General features: G+C 39.0%; 1 protein-coding gene across 5 annotated transcripts in view; it reads right to left on the bottom strand.

Moving 5' to 3' along the window:
- COG3 (component of oligomeric golgi complex 3) overlaps positions 1-20407 on the bottom strand; it is a 59272-nt gene extending 38865 nt beyond the window's left edge. For 2 of the 5 annotated variants that reach the window (XM_081547331.1, XM_081547332.1), the window contains exons 1-11: positions 20125-20407; positions 11732-11878; positions 10152-10213; positions 8999-9164; positions 8132-8206; positions 6911-7003; positions 6096-6221; positions 3202-3282; positions 1534-1577; positions 939-1065; positions 251-342 (exon numbers count right to left, since the gene is read on the bottom strand). In XM_081547331.1, coding sequence (XP_081403457.1) covers positions 251-342; positions 939-1065; positions 1534-1577; positions 3202-3282; positions 6096-6221; positions 6911-7003; positions 8132-8206; positions 8999-9164; positions 10152-10213; positions 11732-11878; positions 20125-20301 — 1190 coding nt within the window. In that variant the 5' untranslated portion in view covers positions 20302-20407. Of the gene's footprint in view, positions 1-250; positions 343-938; positions 1066-1533; positions 1578-3201; positions 3283-6095; positions 6222-6910; positions 7004-8131; positions 8207-8998; positions 9165-10151; positions 10214-11731; positions 11879-14468; positions 14506-18503; positions 18682-18711; positions 18952-20124 lie in introns of those variants that run through there. The other 3 variants (XM_081547333.1, XM_081547335.1, XM_081547334.1) reach the window with 3 other exon arrangements.
- Between the last annotated feature and the right edge of the window lie 257 nt (positions 20408-20664).

The following is a 20664-nucleotide window of genomic DNA, read 5'->3' as shown; positions in this document are numbered from 1 at the left end:
GCTCCCTATGTAGGATTCTTACTATTGTAACTTACTGTTTCCATAATTATAAAAATATGAAAGCACATTGGCCTTTAAACTGAATATTTATTTCAAAGTAAACAGCCACTGTCTCATCCAACAACACTCTGTTCATATACCCACAAAAATTAAAACACGCCTTAGTTAATTTTAGAGTACTACTATAATATAATAAGCCATTAGCAAATTACATCTTAAAAACAAGAATTAGAGTCCATGTACCACATACTCTAATTTTGATGTTGGTTTTGTGAAAAATTCATTGTAAAGTTGGTGCTCATCCTGGCACACATGAACCATAAAGGCACAGCCACTGCGAATCTGCGGGAAACAAACACACATCACCTGTAATTAAAGGCACACGACCACTCCAGCCAGCACTGATGAAATAAGGCAAACATTTTATTTACAAAGAGACTGAGCATCTATAATCCATAAAACAACTTCCTAAATAACAGAAAATGGTTTTCAGCATAATGGGGATATGGATGACTTTTATTTTCTTACGTTTTCTAAACTTTTGACAATGAAAAGTACTCTTCCAGTTCAAAGGGGGCTATTTAAAAAAGGAATCTTTATGTACTTTTCTACAGTCTGAATTAAAATCACACTAAATAAAAAAGCACTTCTGCAGCAAAAGCTAAGATTAGACTGTCTACATAAATCCACCAACTCTGAAACTTCATCTTTCAAAAAACAATACTTCTTTGTAAATCATCACATGCCCAAAAACAGATCAAAATTAGAATATTTTGCCCAAATGAATGCTTATTACTAAATGAGATTTGTCATAACTGAAAGATTCTGTAAGTTTGTTGATGGAAAGACCAAAACTTATTTACCCACGTGTAGTTTCTAGGGTGTCAGAACAGCTTAAGAGAAGGTTTAGCATTAAACCACAACAAGCAGAAACTTACCAAGGCACAGTGGTCTCTGTTATTCTGGCTGGTCAACTCTGTTACAGTACAAGTAATACTGGGGCCCAAAAGGAGCTCCCGCTGATCAAGGTAACACTGGTGGATGTCAGTTAGCAGTTGTTGGTATCTGATGAAAAGCAAATGAGACTGGAGCATAAACTTCTGATTTCAAGTATGTAAATTAAATCTGCTCTTAAATCCCAAAATAGGGTGCCAAGCCTCCAAGGTTATATACGGTTGCTGCTCACTTGCCCACATTAAAAACTAGAAATATTTATGTATATAAAGAAAAAACAAACAAATCACAATGAACTAACAAAACCTTCATTTTTTAAAGAAAGATTTATCTTCCAGGAGTAGTGGTCCTACGTCTACCTCAATGAGAAGAAAATCCTGCTATGTGGGAAAAAGATGCTTTGTAAACTCACAAAGTCAGGTCTATGACCCTGCTCCCCAAATTGAGCTGTGTGCTACAAGAAAAGGCTGGTATAGCACACAAGGTAATTGCTCAGAAAACATCAGGGACACAGCAAACTTGGAAAAATAGCACTTCAAGGAAGGTAATTTGGAAACTGAAGAACCTGTGGGTACTCACTCAGGTATTTTTTCAGATCGTTGTTCTATCTGTTCAATGAGAGTCTGTGGAATAAAGAAAAGCTCACTAACTTCATCCGTTTTAGTTATACTTTTAATTACTTTCTGATTATAACAGTAACAGAAGCTCATGTTAGAAAATCTGGGAATACAAAATAGCTGAAACATAAAAAACGTCTAAAATGCAAATATTAAAAAAAAAAATCACAGTATTTTAGAATATTTTCCTTCAGTGTTTGTATGTACACAGTTATTTTCCTTTTTAAACAAAACTGGACTTATATTCAGCTTTACAATTTAAAACACTTTCCTTTTATTAAATAACTTGTTATCAGACGAAAATGTTTGAAAAGCCTTAGCCTACTGCCTGGCACCTAGTAAACAGTCTGTGAATCATCATTATAAATACTATTCAAAACATTACTCTATATGGCTATTTGATATCCTACCGAGTGGATGTACTCTAAGTCAGACATTCTTCTACTGCTAGTCATCAAGGCTGTTTCCTAAGAATATCAGCCCAGTGGTTAAGAGCTCCAGGTCTTGAAGTGAAACTAGAGGATTTAAGTGCTGACTCCCAATAGCTGTCTGAGCCCAGGAGAACAAGCCCATGTCACTGAGATTCCATTTCTGACCTTGGAAAGCTGGTACAATAATAATACTTACGTCCCAGTTGGGGGCTCCCAGCACTGGGTCAGAAAAAATAAATATTTTTAGAGACTTTTGTTCCATTCTGCTAAAATGTTTTTGAGGAAGAAATTAACTATTAATACATTCCATCAGCAGTATCACCTGTCTCACCAAATCATGAAAAACACTGACTACTACACCTTGTCAATTTCTAACAGACCAAAAATACCACTCACCACTAAGCCCTCATGCCTACACCATTTTTTCTAATCAAAACTGTATCACTGTTAATTGACTCACAAGCAACCAACCTGGCACAATCTAAACCTCAAACTATCAACTAGCTGCTGTATCTTCTCTAAACAAGACCAAGTTTCTGCTTTGAAAAACAAAAACTCCTTTCCACTTACTTTCAAGATGGATACAAGGAAAAGAGTGGGGTCAAAGTCAGCAAAAGCAGACCACTCTTTCTAGAAACTTCTCAACAATAAAAAAAGATACACATACCAGGTCCAGTCAGCTGTATCTGGGATGACACTTGTTTAAAATATTGTACTGGTTCTCTGCTTTGCCTGAATTAGCATGACATGAAACATCCTTCGTGAGATGGTCTCTGCCATCATTCTTATTTCTCATCATGCTCTACTAAAGTCTGTGTTCTAGTATCAACAAACTACATGAGGTTCTCCCCAAATACATGTCTTTTATGTTTCTATTACCTTACCTGTACACGCTGCTCTCTCTGTAAAAAATATCTTTATCAATCCCCCCAAGTCCTCTCTAAATTCAAGCTTTTTAAGCTCAAATATCAGCTTCATCTGGAAACCTTCCCTGAGCATCACAGAAGAGCTAGGTGTTTCCTGCTCTGTGGGCTTAAAGCCCCTCAGCATATACTGCTGTAATGTGGAAGGACAAACCCTACCATTCATTCATGCTCATCTTCCTGGTATAAGCAAAGGACCTAACATACATTAGCATTTCCAAAAGGCTGGCTAAATAAATTTCATAGCAGTTATCTTTTTTCTGTCAATCGACTTACTCTGACTTTGGGGGCAGCAGCTCGAAATTTCACATAAAATAGTGTAAAGGCATTGTCTGCGTTAGGTACAGATGAAGGATCCTAAAGACACAAGGGGGAGGAGAGAGAAGGCAGATAATTAGCAAACAAAAAATTATTCAGAAAATATAACACAAACCACGTCACAGGGCTCCTGCTTGGCCTATATACCAACCAAAAGCTTACAGAAAGAAAGACTAAATACTGTTATTGCTACATATAAAAAATTGTGTGGAGCTGCCATCTCTCTTCTTTTTATAATTAAAATTTATCCTATGCTTCAAGAATTTTGGCGGTAAAAAAGACTGAATTGAGATTCACAGTCATTTACTGACTGTAGAACATTGGTCAAATGATGTAACCTCTCTGAGATACAGGGCATCCATTAAATGGTGACAAAACATATGCACAAACGTTTTACAGAGCTCAGTTATAAAGCACTAACACACAGTAAGTACCAGTACGTATTAGGTATTAGTTTTCAAAATTAAAAACTTTGCAAAATAGAAAAATTACACAATCTGTTCTGTAAGCTAACAGCAATGTGAATGATGAAATGCAATACAAAAATCAGTAGCTCTGAACTGAAAGCTCAAGAAAATATTCCATATTTTTAGAAAGTAAGGTTAAAAAATAAAATGTATTACCTTTAAGGTTTTATTTTTTTTAGGAAAGAAATGTGCTCAATGACCATCCTATCTACCTCCACTCTTGTTTCCTAACCTAACACTCAGCTGATTTTCCACCTAGCATCTACTACAATCTTTAATTGATTAATTTCTTTCTTTCTTCACTGATTATTTCTCCTGAATATAAGCTCCATGAGGGCAGGGACCTTGTTATCTCCTTTCATTACCATACAGTTCCCAGTATAATGCCAAGCATTTAGGAGGCATTCAATAATAATATATTTCCTAAATAGAGAAAATTAAATAATCCATCATTTATAAAGAAAAATATTCAAATCACCCATCATATGTAATTCCACCACTCAGAACCACTTTTATCATTTTGATGTATTTCCTAATATTTTCTTTAAAAAGACAGAAAAAGTTTAAGTGAGAAATAGTCTGAATTTTTTTTATTATTTATCATATAGTACTGAATTATTTCTCACACTTTCATGTATTCTTTGAAAATAAAACTGTGACAGATGAATACATATGGCCATTTTTCTTATTATAAATGAAGTTGCAATGTATATTCTTATCTAACAGAAGGTTAAAAAAATGGAGCTCAGTCAGTTCAGTTCAGTTGCTCAGTCGCATACGACTCTTGGAAACCCCATGGACTGCAGCACGCCAGGCTTCCCTGTCCTTCACCAACTCCCGAAGCCTGCTCAAACTCATGTTCATCGAGTCAGTGATGCCATCCAACCACTTCATCCTCCGTTGTCCCCATTTCTTCCTGCCTTCAATCTTTCCCAGCATCAGGGTCATTTCCAATGAGTCAGTTCTTCACATCAGGTGGCCAAAGCATTGGAGTTTCAGCTTCAGCGTCAGTCCTGCAAATGAATATTCAGGACTGATTTCCTTTAGGATGGACTGGTTGGATCTCCTTGCAGTCCAAGGGACTCAAGAGTCTTCTCCAACACCACGGTTCAAAAGCATCAATTCTTTGGCGCTCAGCTTTCTTTATAGTCCAACTCTCACATCCATACATGACTACTGGAAAAACCGTAACTCTGACTAGATGGACCTTTGCTGGCAAAGTAACATCTCTGCTTTTTAATATGCTGTCTAGGTTGGTCAAGTGTCTTTTAATTTCATGGCTGCAGTCACTATCTGCAGTGATTTTGGAGCCCAAAAAAATAAAGTCTGACACTGTTTCCATTGTTTGCCTGTCTATTTGCCATGAAGTGATGGGACTGGATGCCATGATCTTAGTTTTCTGAATGTGAGTTTTAAGCCAACTTTTTTACTCTCCTCTTTCACTTTCACTAAAAGGCTCTTTAGTTCTTCCCTTTCTGCCATAAGGGTGGTGTCATCTGCATATCTGAGGTTATTGATATTTCTCCCAGCAATCTTGATTCCAGCTTGTGCTTCATCCAGAGCAGCATTTTGCAAGATGTACTCTGCATATAAGTTAAATAAGCAGGGTGACAATATATAGCCTTGACGTACTCCTTTCCCTATTTGGAACCAGTCTGTTGTTCCATGTCCAGTTCTGTTGCTTCTTGACCTGCATACAGATTTCTCAGGAGGCAGGGTAGGTGTTATGGTATTCCCATCTCTTTCAGAATTTTCCACAGTTTGTTGTGATTCACACAGTCAAAGGTTTGGTGTAGTCAATAAAGCAGAAGCAGATGTTTTCCTGGAATTCTCTTGCTTTTTCGATGATCCAGCGGATGTTGGCAATTTGATCTCTAGTTCCTCTGCCTTTTCTAAATCCAGCTTGAACATCTGGAAGTTCATGGTTCATGTACTGTTGAAGTCTTGCTTGCAGAATTTTGAGCATTACTTTGCTAGTGTGTGCAATGAGTGCAATTGTGTGGTAGTCTGAACATTCTCTGACATTGTCTTTCTTTGGAATTGGAATGAAAACTGACCTTCTCCAGTCCTGTGGCCACTGCTGAGTTTTCCAAATTTGCTGGCATATTGAGTGCAGCATTTTCACAGCATCATCTTTTAGGATTTGGAATAGTTCAACTGGAATTCCATCACCTCCAGTAGTTGTGTTCATAGTGATGCTTCCTAAGGCCCACTTGACTTTGCATTCCAGGATGTCTGGCTCTAGGTGAGTGATCACACCACTGTGGTTATCTGGGTCATGAAGATATTTTCTATATAGTTCTTCTATGTATTCAGACTAAGGTTATGGAAAATAAACAAATCAAAAAAAAACAAAAAAAGAAACCACCTCACCAGTTAACTCACCCTTTTTAATAACTGATTTGTGAGGTTCTGTAGTGTGTTCACAGTGTATGTCTTCATGAGGTGCAAAGCTTTAGAAAGACACTGCTTAAACTTCAGTAAATATACAGGATAATCTTTAAAATTTGGCTGTAAAGGAAAGGAAAAGATTTACAAATATGAAACAAATATTAACAAAGCAAATTTTTAATGAAAACCAACCTTTATGTAAAGCTGTACAGAAAGTTCAAAAGGTCTTATGTAGGTCGTACACTCCTTTAAGACAAATAGTATGACTGTCTTGGTCATAGCCAAATTCCCTGTGCCTGACACAAAGTAGGGGCTTAATAAATATTTGCCATTTTAGCAAAATATATTTTCAGTACCCCACAGACCTCAAGGCTAATATGTGAGGCCCAGCTAGGAAAAGGATAGGAGTTGGGTGAAATAAATACAGCTATAAATTCTCAGTGGACAGAAGGAGATGGTGATTACACTAAAGGGCTTGTCCCTTCATTTCCCCTGTCAAGCAATAATTTTTGTTTCCAGGAAGTACCTAGCAAAACAGAAGTCACCAGTCTAAACAAATCACTAGTACTTTTAGATGTGATAAAGCTGTGTCAGCCAGACCCTTTTTCTACTTCAGGGGCTTCCATAGCAGCTGAAAGTACAATACTTTTTTACATCACTACTGAAAGTGACTAAGAATTTACCACAATTTTTCTTCAAGTATATTACAGATATGTATTTTCCCTTAGGAAGAAATAATTATTGCATAAGAAGTGATGTAACAGAGATGTTAAGATTTCTTTAAAACATACAGAAATATCATGACTTACATGAGATGATATGTATGTTATACAATCATCTAACTTGGCCAGCATAGGTATAAATCCTTCACTATTCACAGACAACGTGGGAGAATTCAATTTCTTTAAGGGAAAAAAAAAAAATTTTACATTTTAAGAATCAAACAATAGCCTCAAGTGCAGCCCATGTGTAACAATACAATAGAGGACAAATTAAAAATTATATGGATTGAATTCAGTTTATTCCTAATGAGCTTTAATGGAGCTCTTCATGAATTAGCAAACATTTTATCCTCCATTGTATAGTTACATTAAAATAATACATCGAGAACCTAGATTTTTCATTTTCTAGTACTTTAAAACATAAATTTTCACATTTCAAAGAGTGCAGATTTTCTCAAAGTTAAAACATTATGTTTAGCAGTCATACTATGAAAGTAAAATATAAGTAAACATATACAAGTAATAATAATATGAGTATAAATGCAAGTAACATAATATAAACATGATATTTAATATTTAATGTAATAGACAATATAATGAGTATAAATATAGGTAACATAATACAAACATGATATTTAATATTTAATGTAATAGAAAATATATATTAAAATATATAAAGCTATATAATATATATAAAATATAAGTAAAGTCAATTATTTCTAATCTTGATGTGCAAATAGTTTGTCAGTGTAGTCCATTGTTAACTGGCTACTGTTTTTATTTCTCTCTCAAAGAACTTTAATAATTAAGATTACTTTTAATAATTTTAATAACATGATGTATATGCAGTTATTATAATTAATTTATGAGCCAGAAGCACAGAAAATATAATTTACACACCAGTCCTTATTTTGACAATCTCTTTGGGATACAAGAATGCTTTAAGAGGGCTATACTTTTCCTCAAACTAAACATGAGAGTAGTTTAAGAAATGTTTTAATTAATATTATAGAAACACAACTACAGAAACATTTAAAATGGAATATGTCTTCTTATAAACATCACAGCTTGCAAATAAGATACTATAAGAGTTAACCAAAAAGAGATTTTAATAAAAATAATATATAAAGAACTATTATTTAAATCATATGTGGAAAAAATCTGAACTGGTAATGGTATGTCTATCAGCCACAAATAGGAATACCTTAACAACAAACAAACTGTTAAGTTAAAAATACCACTCAAGCCTATTTATAAGTTTAAAGATTATACTCAGGAGGGGGAAACAGATAAAAAAACAATGCTTACTGTGTTAATAGTTTCCAATTCATTAAAATAGGAAAGTTTTTGTTGAATGTTTTCAGCCAGATCAACAAGTTCCGACTTGCAGTTTTTTAAAAGAGAAAAATCAATTATTATAAGAATCTAAGAATCAACACTCCAGTCTCAACATTATATCAGTCATACAGGTTTATATTAGATATATAGTTTCACAATAATGTCCAAAGATTTCTGCAGTCATGTGCTAAAATAAGCAATGATTCTTACAGTAAATTATATAAGATCTTTTTACAAAATAATAAAGCATTGCCTTTTAAAAATCACACAAAATACATACAGAGAAATCTCTGAGATAAATATAGTAACTTAAATATTCTATCTTTAAGTCATAAGTTGTTTTTTTTTTTTTAAAGTCATAAGTTTAAGTGCAATTTAGATCTGTTCATCATTTCATAAACCCCACCATTACTACAATCACTACCCCTTGCTTGAAAAGTGTCAACAGGGAATTGCCGGGTGGTCCAGTGGTTAGAGCTCAGTGCTTTCACTGCCAAGGCTGGGGTTCAATCCCTGGTCAGGGAACCAAGATTTTGCAAGCCACTCAGCGTGGCCAAAAATAAAGTGTCAATAATAAAGAGCAGACAGAGCAAACGAATATATCCTCTTCACTCTGCAACTGTACTGAGACCTAACAGCGCAAAACATACGCGAGCTTGCCAGGGCCGCTGCTCCCACAAGCTTGAAAGCAGGCTGTCAAAGTGACCATTTGTATGCTTACAGATGCAAATCTCTTACAGAGCAGTGTTCAAAATTAAGGAAATCAGAATTAAATTATATTCATTTATTTAAAAATATTAAATATAGTCACTGACATTCTCTCTTCTTCCAAATTACCTGCTCTTTCAGGAGCTGTTCACAGGCTTCATGTAGGGTTCCTGTCTTATTGGACACAAAAAGATACTGTTTCTGCAATGATTCCAGATGCTGAAGAGCACTGTTTACATCATTCAATATAGCATCACACTGCTCCTGAAACCCAGACAAGTAATCCCTCATCTGTCTAGAAAACAGAACCAAAAGGGGATTGGCAATAATATTTTCCCCCAATAAGCATAGACAATAAACAACAAAATCTTGTTTTTCCCCCAAATGCTTACATTTCAGAAGGAAAGTCTGACCTAGTCACAAACATTTATTAAGTCATAAATGTAGCAAAAACTACGTCACAAACTGTTTCAATGCTTAAGGAGGAAAATGACTGACACTATAAGCAACAAAAGGAATCAGCCTTGCAGCCATAAACTGGCTTTTCACATGCAGGTCAATAACTCATGGGCTCAGCTCTCAAAGACCGGGACACCAGGGCCACCCCAAGGTCACCAAGCAGGTCCATCCCTCAGGTCAAGTCTGCCTTTGAGGGACAAAGTCATGGGAAGAATTCTGGACTTGGAAGATGTGAGTCCAAGTCCCAGCTCTGCCCAAGTTTCCATGACGTTAGGCAAGGATTCACTATTTCCAGGCCCCAGTTTACTTACTTGTAAAATGGGGATAATGCTGCTATGAAGACTAAATGGAATCATACATAAAAGAGCCTAATACAGTGCCTAGCAACAGCTGTCATTTAATGTTAAATAAATGCAAATGTTCAACCCAGAGCCCCCAAATCAGCTAGAGATCATACAGTCACTTCCTCCATGCCATCAATACACACAAAACGACACAGCACACGCCCAGCCCAGTCGGCCATCCCTAAAGTCTCTTGGGTCTCTCCCTCTAAAGAAAAGACAGCAGAGTTCCTGACAACACTCCCACTTCCTTTCAAGTTATCTAAAAATCAGTCTCTCCCTCCGAACCTGCTAACTGACTTTTCTTTTAATCACACAACTTCCACTACCAGTTGTAATGACCTACATCTTCTCTACCTATCCTTAAAGAACATGTGACTGTTCAAGTTTTCTTTGCACCTTAATTTTATTTAAAGACACGGATTACAAAACGCTTCAGATGATCTAAAAATCAGGATAGCCAACAAATGAGAGCCACATACCTATATTTAGTTCCTTCATCCTGATCCATCTGAGTTTGTAGCTTTGCAAACCATGAGAAAAACTGGAAAAAGAGAGTATTATGTTGTCAATAAAACTACAACAAAATGAAGAGTGGCTACATGCTAAACAGCAAGTCAGAAGGGCAGACACTAAGTCGTATTGTTTGGGGCTCAGATATCAAAAGTTTTAAGCCAGAAGAGGATAATTTACTTGCATGGTCAGTGTCTATATGCTAGGAAAAGCAAAGCTATCTTAAAAACACTGGCCACATTCAGAGTCAAATAATAAAAGTATTAACAAGACAATATGTACTAACAGGAATAAATATTTCTTCCTAAGAGGTTACTGCCTACTTGCTAATTTGCCTCATATGAGTAGGCAAATATGTTACATAGGGCTTTGGGTAAATATTAATGTTATCTAATAATAATTGTGAGAATATAAGCTCAGAAATAATACAAAGGAGTGGTTTAAAAATATAGCTTTTGCATCAACTAAACCTGGATTTGAATTCTGGGCCCACCATCAAGTTGTATACTTAAAATGAGTACATTTTCATTATATGTAAATTACAACTCAATGTATTAGATTTTTTTAATTTAAAGAGAGATATGCAAGTGCAAATTTAATCCAGATTTTTTTCTCAAATACTCCAAATAAATTCATAGACATGGTGCAAGATTATCTTCTATTGGGACCTGAAGTCAAAGGTATGCTTTATTCTCTCAAGATATTACACTTGCCAAGTACCTTGGCTTTTGTTCACTGAACCCTGATTATAAGAGATGGAGGTGACTTTCAGATCCAGGTTGGCCTAACTCAAGAGCTACAGCTTTTCTTCACTCTGCAGCACTGCCTTTCCTGACTAAGTGTGTGTGTAATTCAGCACATTTGCTCAATGTTTCACTTGGTAACTGCCTCAGCTTTGATTTTTTTTTTTTTAAACTGAAGTTATAGTTGACTTAAATTTATAGTTGGGAACAAGTAAAAATAAGCAAAAAACAACAGATTATGTTAAAAAACAACAGAATATGTTAAATTACTGAAAAATAACCATAAGCGTTCGTCTAAAGAGCATACTGACGTTTTTAAGAAAGAAATCACCTAGCAACCAGTGGGGGCAGGTCTGTGTATGTCCATGTGCGCGCACACGCATGCCGGGGGGGCACACACTAACACAGACACAGACTGGGAGGAGGTCAAAAAGGCACAAAATATCAAAACCTTAATAAATATAACAGTCTATCAACATCCAGATTTGGAATATCATATTTTTATCTGTACTGCAAATAAAACTGGGCAACGGGTTCACTTAAGACACTTAAGAAATAGCCACCACTAACACAAAATCACAAAATCAAGACTGTTCCAGAAAAAGATAGTGCTTTGGGCAAGATTCCTGGTGTTTTCCTTACTTGCTGCATATAATACATCCTTCTCCCACAAAAAAAAAAAAAAATTCTAGGAAGATTTTACCTACAATTTTAAAAGGTCAAAAGTTTTAATTAGGGCCTTTTTTTATTGGCCCTCTCTTGAGACATTTAAAACAATATTCTTAGAAGAAAAAGCTGCCATTCACCTGCTGTGCAGTTTCGATTCTTTCTTCTTCCATTTCTAAGGACGTGAATCCCTTCAAGAGAATGTCTTCTGTAGATTCGGGCACTACTGAAGTCTGTGCAATGGGCAGTGACTGGGAGGTTAAACTGCATAAATCTTCAATCGGGAGCTTGAAAAAAAAGAACCACAAAGAGATTCAAATAAATTGAAAATTCTCTGAACTTAACTCAAGATTGGTAGTCCGTCTCAGTTGTTCTGAAAGAGAAAAAAATGTTTTCTATTACATCATCTGAGGTTAGTAAGTGCCATATAATATTAACACTTATAGTTAGGCTCTCTCTATGGTGACACAGCCATAAAGACTCTGCCTCCCAACACAGGAGACACAAAAGATGTGTGTTTGATCTCTGGGTTGGGAAGATCCTCTGCAGGAGGAAATGGCAACCCACTCCAGAATTCTTGCCTGGAAAATTCCATGGGCAGAGGACCCTGGCAGGCTACAGTCCTTGGGGTCGCCAAGAGTCAGACACGACTGAGCAACTGAGCACACACACATATATTAAATGCTAGTCTCAAAATGTAAACAGGATACCAACAGCCCATTAGTCAAACTTTAGACTTGCCTTTTGAAAACTGGTGGTGAATCTGTACTAATTTGCACACATTTTCCTGCAGGAACCTCTGGTGAACTAGCAGCAGTCAAGGGCAAACCCTGTGTGCTAATAATGAAAGGAGCTGGCCCTCTCAGGGATCCGCACAAAAGACTGACCCCCTGAACACTGAACACCAACCAACAGGAAACCAAGTGTGCCCAAAAGTCAACGACCAACAACTGCACCTCCTTCCACTGTTTCTACACAGCTGACATACTTCACCCACTTCTTCCGGCTGACAGATTCTGAAATTACAACTGAAGAGAAAGAATTTCAGAGTGTCCCGTCAGAGTCCTCAGAGCCTCACTTTGATGCCCTCAGACCCAGAATACTGTCCAGTTCTCCATTACTAAAGATAGTCCTGGTGTTCATTTACCTAGAGTCACACAGGCAGGCTGTTTTTAGATCTAAAAGGGGGGGAGAAACAGTGTGATTGCTGGGGAAGGTAAAAAAGCCCCAACTGTTTCTTTTCGATACCAGTTTTCAGCCCTTAGGGCATGACATCTAAGGTCTAGCAATAAAAGACCTTAATCCAAGGTTTCAGGAAATTGTTTCCTATTTTTCTATGTACAGAAATTTCATCTGAAGGCAGTATTTTCTTTTTAAAGCTAAAATAAAGTAAGGGAGATGCAAAATGCACCATCATTAATTTAGAAATATGACCCTTTAAATATAGGGGATTTTGTACCTGGGTTCAAGTGGGGCTGTCCTCTCAGCCATGGTAAATAAAGCACTTTATAGTACAGCCTGCTTTGAACCCTGCTCCTGCTCCCTATTTTTTCAGCCATGCAGCTTTCGGGATCCTAGGTCCCCCACCAGGGATCAAACCCACATCCTCAGCCGTGAAAGCAGGGAGTCCTAATAACTGGACTCCAGGGAATTCCCTGCTCCTGCTCACTTCTGAGCTGTGTTACAATGGGCAAGTTACTTAATATCTAAGTATTTCTAAGTTAATGATGGACTTCCCAAGTGGCACAGTGGTCAAAAAATCCACCTGCTAATGCAGGAGTAAGCGACACAAGTTCAATCCCTGGGTCGGGAAGATCCCCTGGAGAATGAAATGGCAACCTATTCCACCATTCTTGCCTGGCAAATTCCGTGGATAGAGGAGCCTGGCGGCCTACGGTCCTTGCAAAGAGTCAGACACGACTGAGGACTTTTCATTCATTCAAAATAGAAATTACATTATCTGTATGGGGCCACTGCTAAAACAAGAAAACACAAGTGTGAGAAAACAGACTTGTTGGATCACTGGGAAGCTGCACACAGAAAAAAAAAGTTCAGGAAGGAGACTGATCCTCAGTCTCCCCACAAATGAGTCTGACTCAAGAGCCAGAAGGGTCTTGGACGTATGTAAATATGTATTAAGGGCATCACCTCTTCATATAAACTCGTGCTGAATGGTGACACAATCTCTGCATATAAAAGGACTGTGGGGCAGTAAGAATTAAGTTTCTGAAATCCAGTGAGAATCTTGAGTTTAAAGTGTGACCAGCAAGTGTCCGCTGCCTCCAGAGGTTCTGAGGACAGAGGAAGCTAAGTCCACCCGCTCAGGGTCTGTGCAGCCACTGCAGTCACCAGCAGCTGTCTGCCAGCGGAGGGGTCACCGGAGACGGCGCTCCACACACTGAGCACCAGCCTGCCAAACAGTGAACCAAGAAACGGGAGCTACTGCTATTTATCATATTGTTACCATTACCACCACTACTTCTTAGTAGAAACAGAGTAAGTAAATTTATTTTATTAATTTGTATTGAAGTACAGTTGATTTACAATGCTGTGTTAGCTTCTGATGTACAGCAAAGTGGTTCAGCTATATACAAACACAAATTTTTTTTCAGATTCCTTCCTGCTACAGGCTATTATTACAAGGTACTGAATATAGTTCTCTGTGCTATACAGAGAACCTTATTGTTAATCTATTTTATATATAGTACTAAATATCTGTTAATCCCAAACTCCTTCGTTATCCCCTACCTCCTTCTCCTTTAGTAACCATAAGTTTGTTTTCTATATCTGTGAATCTGTTTATTTTGTAAGTAAGTATTTGTACCATTTTCTTAGACGCCACATATGTCATACCATATTTGTTTTTGTTTGACTCACCTGACTTAGTATGATAATCTTCAGTTCATCCATGTTGCTGCAAATGGCATTATCGCATTCTTTTTTATGGCTACATAATATTCCATTGTATAAATGCCAAATCTCCTTAGTTCACTCATCTGCTGATGGACATTTAAGCTGCTTCTGTGTCTTGGCTATTATAAGTAGTGGTGCTATGAACACTGGAGTGCATGTAGCCTTTCAAATTAAGAGTTTTCTCCTGATGTATACCCAGGAGTAGGATTGCTGGATCATATGGTAGTTCTATTTTTAGTCTTTTAAGAAACCCCCATACTGTTGTCCATAGTGGCTACAGCAATTTGCATTCCTGTCAACAGTGCAAGAGGGTTCCCTTTACGGAGTAAGTAAATTTATATATCAGAATTGAACTGCTTCTTGGAAACAGAATAGTCTGTAAATGACCTTTATCAGTTATTTATGAACAGATCATGACAACATGCAAACACATAATTCTCTCAGCACTGTTTATACGTTATCTAAGAAGCTCAGACTGGTAAAGCATCTACCTGCAATGCAGGAGACCTGGGTTCGATCCCTGGGTCGGGAAGATCCCTGGAGAAGGAAATGTTAATCCACTCCAGTATTCTTGCCTGGAGAATTCCATGGACAGAGGAGCCTGGCGGCTACAGTCCACGGAGTCCCAAAGAGTCAGACCAACTGAGCAACCAACACACACACAAGAAGGTAAAGGGAGGGAGGAGGTGTGGATCAGGCACAGATTTGGGAAAAAAAAGAAAAAAGCAAAAAGCAAGAAAGCACATGGAGGCCAGGCTGAAATAAAAAGGCTGGATGGAGTGTGGCTTGCACTCTTATCATAAGAAAATACAAATAATCTACAAACCATATTCCACTAGAGAGCTGAGCCCAGTGTCATCAAGCAGCTAAAAATCTAGAAAAAGAAGGGCACCTCCAGGCACACCAACAGCTGAGGGTTGAGGAGGAACATTAAGAAAACACAAAATTCAAAATGATATGAAACATCTTCTTCCCATGGACCCATTCCCCAGCCACCCAGTTCCCTCCCCAGGAGCTACTAATGTTAACTAGTTTCTCATGAAGCTTTTATAAGACAATTTATGCATATACAAAGGAAGTGAACCTTTTCTTTAAAACCCAAATAGCAGTATAATATATACATCTTGCCTTTTCCATTTGATATGCAGCATTTTCAACAGAGTATAAAAAAAAGATGGAATTTATTTTCTTACTTCAAATTCACAACTCTTGTCATTAAATTATAACAAGGGCATTATTTTATAAGTCCAGCAGTTTAGAATGATTACATGAAAATCAAGTTGCCCTCTTCCCCTCTTCTCTGCCCTTTCAATTCTTCTCTGAGGTAATATCAACATTTATAATTTGAGAAATATTTCTAAGGAATTTGAGGGTAAAATGAATAACTTTTAAAAGCAGAAGGAACCAAAGAGATCATCTGTAATTTCTATCAATTTTCTTTTATAAAAATTATTCACAACATATGAATATATTTCTTATTCCAAATCATCAGAAGAGTTAAAAAGTTCACTGTTTTCAGTATTTTTGTTGGCTATTCCATAACTCGAAAACACAGATTAACAGCACTATGTTTGAACTCATCAATTTAAGGTCCTATCTACTGACTCCCTTGATGTAAAATGAAATTAATACCCTTAATATTTCCTTCTATAATTACTCTCAAATTCTGTCACCTATATACCATTTCTTTTATAGACTGTCAAAACTTGTAGTTAGATAATTAAGTCAGATTCACTTTTTAAATGATGAATTTGCCAAAATTGCAGATTTACTGAAACCACCTTTTTTGGGTGTGCCACACCCTCCTTACTGTCATGTCAAAAGGATCCAGGGGTGGTGTCATACACATGTGCCCTGTCTGTCACTTTGAACAAAAACGTATCCTCTAATATACTTTAGAAAATAAAATCATATGAAAACTCTGTCTACTTGAGAAGGTACTACACAGTTACTACAAATATAATCTGTACCCTAGACGTTGTGAGTAAATGAGATAATCTGAATTATGAAAGAGAATTCTACTTGATCATTTCATGCATAAATGACTACTTTCCAACCACAAGGACTTTTAAATATTAGAAGCAGAAGGCGGCTTCCTGTCCTGTTGCCTTGTTCTAATACAAAACCATTTTCTCTCAAACCAAACAAGCTAGAAGCCGCACTGCAACCACTTCTAAGAAACAATTTTTTAGAATCACAAATTGAGTTGCTTTCTAAGAGGTTATGAGGGACTTCGCTGGTGGTCCCTTGGCTAAGACTCCTCACTCCCAGTGGAGGGGCCCGGGATTCAACCCCTGGTCAAGGAACCAGATCCCACGGGCCGCAACTAAGACCTGGTGCAGCCAAATAAATAACAAACAAATATGTTTTAAAAAAAGAAGTTATAGAAAGATGTCCTCATTAGGTACATTTGCCCAGCTGTCTTTTCTCAAAGCACCTGAACAGAATGGGAAATCAAGAAGGGTGTGTTGGTGTCACCAACTTTCCTGTCCTGACCCCTTTCACTCCTGGAGAGGAGATGACTGAACACCTGTGGTTCACATCCACTGTCCCAGGGCCCAGACGGAGAAGACATCAACCACCAGAGAGAAAAGAGCCCAGACCTAGGTTCCTGACTGGTAGTTCCGGAGAGCTACTGTGTATAAACGGGGACACTAACATATTAAATACTAATTACAAATTATCAAGCCTTGCCTGACCAGCTGAGCAGGTCCAGGAAAAAAATAAGCAAATATGCCTTTCTCTCCAAACTTTTCTTGCCCAGTTTTGGGTTGGAGAAAATCACTTTTGTAATCAATGTAATGAATTTATTCCCTAAATGAAACCTGACATTATCAACACTGCTTGGAGCAAATCATTGAAGAGGTACAGATGGAGACTCAGAACCTTCCTCAAGGCACCTAACTCCTTCTTTTATTACCTCTGGTCTGAGTGACACCTACATCAGCTCAAGATCTTAAGATTCTAGCCTGTTCTTTTAAGGTACTAATCACTTGGGGAGAAAAGCACATACATAATACTGACAGGTAGCTTGCTGTATGCACATACGTGATTTAATTCTCACATACCCTGAGAGGCACATATCGTCCCCATTTTATAAAGAAGAAAACAGTTTCAGAGAAGTATCAATCTTAGGTCACAAAGCCTTTAGGAAAACAGCTCTAACAGTCAATTACAGGTAACTTTCAGGGTAAATCATCTCAGCATTTTATCCAGAATGACTAAACTCAGCAGAAAGAAAAAGGCTCTCATGACTAAAAAATACGCTCTAGCTACAAGAAACCAGTCTACCTAATACTCTTACCACAGAATAGCAACTTAAAAGGTATAACTCCTTTCCAAGAAAAGACTAGTTCACTTTCATAGAAAGAAAGTTATTAACAGCTTTATGATATGTATTGAAAGTTAGCTGGTCTCTTACTATTCAACTAACTTGCCCAGTTCCTGCTGTTCAGGAAACAATTTATCTTCTGAAAACTGGAAAATGCTACAGAAAATCCTTTACAGCTACCCTGGTTGGACAAAATAAAAACTGAGGCATTCCTTCTCACTGCCAATGTTAAAGGAGTCACAACAGGGTTAAAAAATTCAATTTCAGTCTTCCCTGGTGGTTCCGTGGTAAAGAAGCTACCTGCCAACTCAGGAGAGACCAGGTTCAATCCCTGGGTCAGGAAGATCCCCTGGAGGAGGAAATGGCAACCCATTCCAGCATTCTTGCCTGGAAAATTCCATGGACAGAGGAGCCTGGAGGGCTACAGTCATGGGGTCCCAAAGAGTCAGATGAGACTGAGCACACACATGCACATACTGGTCTCCCCATCAGACATATAAAGGGAAAAGAGGGCTGTTGAAAGCAGAAGAGCAATGAGAAATCCCTCTCACAGGTTTCAGGATGGGTAAATGACAGGCTGGTATCTGATTCTCACAGGACTCCAACACTAAGACTGCACACACCAGAAGACCCTCACTGAACCTTTGATCCTGTCACACTCTACCTACCCAGGACTTTACATTGCCTTTTCCTCCAGCTAGAAGATTACTTTTCTTGTCTTCACAACGCTGGCTTCTTGTTTTCCAACGTGAGTTCTCTACTCAGTTAATTTCTTAGAAAGGCCTTCCATCTTATCTGAAAGGGCATACCTCATTCCTTGGTGTCATACCATCCTGTTTTATTTTCTCTATATCCTGGACCACCATTTGAACTTACCTTCTTTGTTCGTTTTTTACATATTCATAATCACCATAATTGTGTCAGCTCCATGAGGCAGGGATCTTGTTTTTCTTATCTTTCCATCCTCAATTTCTAGCCCTCAGTTAGGCACATAACGTATGTTAAATGACTACATGTGGCTAACAGTAGGCATTATATTGCAAGAATATCACATAACAGGATGAAAATGAAGAGATCCCATTTACTTCTCTCCAACCCCTTTCCCTCATGCTGAATGGGAAGAATAATAGTTTGTGACCCAAGACAACAGGAACAAATTGGGTCACTTTTCTTATGGAATACAGTTTGCCAAAGGTACTGTGATTTCCAAGCATACTGCTTTGGTAACAGGTCAGATCCAATTATAAACAGACTGAAATATTTACAGAGCAAACAACTTCTATTCCCCGAGCATAAAAGGCTTTGATGGCAACGCCAAAGCAAATTTCTACCTGCTTCTTCATTTATTTCAAACCCACTTTCAGCACAGACTTATACAGGTGGACAGAGAAACCCAAGAAAGAACACCTGTATTTTACTGCAAAGCATGAGGCAGTTTAAGTGACAACTTTCAAACCAAGGTTCTTACCCTCTAACAGTTTATATCGCTAAACTCCACCTGCCTTTGGACACCAACGTGTGAAAACAAGGCTTCCAACATCAAAAGTAACTATGCGTGCAAATAAAATGACCTTCTAAACCTGGCCCCCAAAACCAGAAAAAGTTTGTCAAACGTCGGACAACTCATGAAACGTACTTCTTGCTATTATAATTAATTGAACTGAATCACACAGGCAGTAAAATGCATAGCATCCCAAAATGGTAGTTAGAAACGTTGACACTAAAACCGAAAACCAGCATTATCTAATAATGTACTGAGCTAGCTTCCAAAGAAAAACATTTTTATTGCTCTGCCGTAAGTTAAATATAAACACAGCCTGCACTTGATTCGAGAGCTCAACACATCAACGTGCGATGAATGAAAACTGTCACCCGGGACCTACTCTGGTCTTCCCCAGGCGCCCCTAGGGAAAAAGGAAGCCAGGTTATTCATTAAGGTGGCAAACGAACACCAACAGGAGGCTGTCCTGAAAGCGAAGCACTTCGGGTTTGCCGCGCTCTCCTTCCGGGAGAGGGTGGGCGGCAGGACTCGGCCTCGATGACCCAGGGACACCCAGGGCGAGACTCCCGGGGCAAAGCTCCCGGACAAACGGCCCGCGCCGCAGGGGGAGCGCCGGCCGTCCCGGGCAGCGAGAGGCCTGACAGCCCTGGAAGGGGGGCGGCCTCGCCCACCGGAGCCGTCCCCGCGCCGGGGAAGGAGGGCAGAGACCCCGGGCGGGGGTCTGCAGGGCGGGCGTCGGCGGACGCGCCCACGGAGCTGACCCAACCCGGCTCCCGCCGTCGCCTCACCTCGGCCGGCACGGGCAGGGCCTCGGCAGCCGCCTTCAGCGCCAGCACCGAGTCCGTCTGCCGGTCGGTCAGCGGCGCCGTCGTGTCCGCTCTCCCATCCCACAGAGCCAGCTTCTCCCGAGCGTCGCGCTCCGCCGCCGCCTCTGGCAGCGGCAGCAGCAGAGCCGCCTCCGCCATCGCCGCCTCCCCCGCGGCCCGCAGCAGCAGCGGGGAGGTGGGGACCCCGAGAGAGACACAGAGAGGCCCGGGCCACTTCCGGGAGCGCTGAGGCTTCCAGCGCGGCACCGGCGGCGGGGCGGGGCGAGCCAGACCACCCTGACTCCGGAAGCGATTCCTTCCCCTGCGTGGGCGGGACTGAGACCAGGACCGACGTGGCTTTCGACGGGGTACAAGTATTTCCGGTTGGGATGTAGACCGAGAGGACGAAGGCTCTAGGCCCTAACGGAAATAGACTTGCCCCTACCGGAAGTCCCTGCCTCAACATCAATAACTTTATTGTTACGTGTCGTTATTGACAACTGTGTAACGTGACCCTGCCGG

Source organism: Giraffa tippelskirchi, chromosome 12, assembly GCF_054371585.1.
Source record: "Giraffa tippelskirchi isolate mGirTip1 chromosome 12, T2T-mGirTip1v1.2.pri, whole genome shotgun sequence".
NCBI lineage: Eukaryota > Metazoa > Chordata > Mammalia > Artiodactyla > Giraffidae > Giraffa > Giraffa tippelskirchi.
Note: the sequence above shows the minus strand (reverse complement) of the source record. Positions and strands in the feature narration are given on the sequence as shown.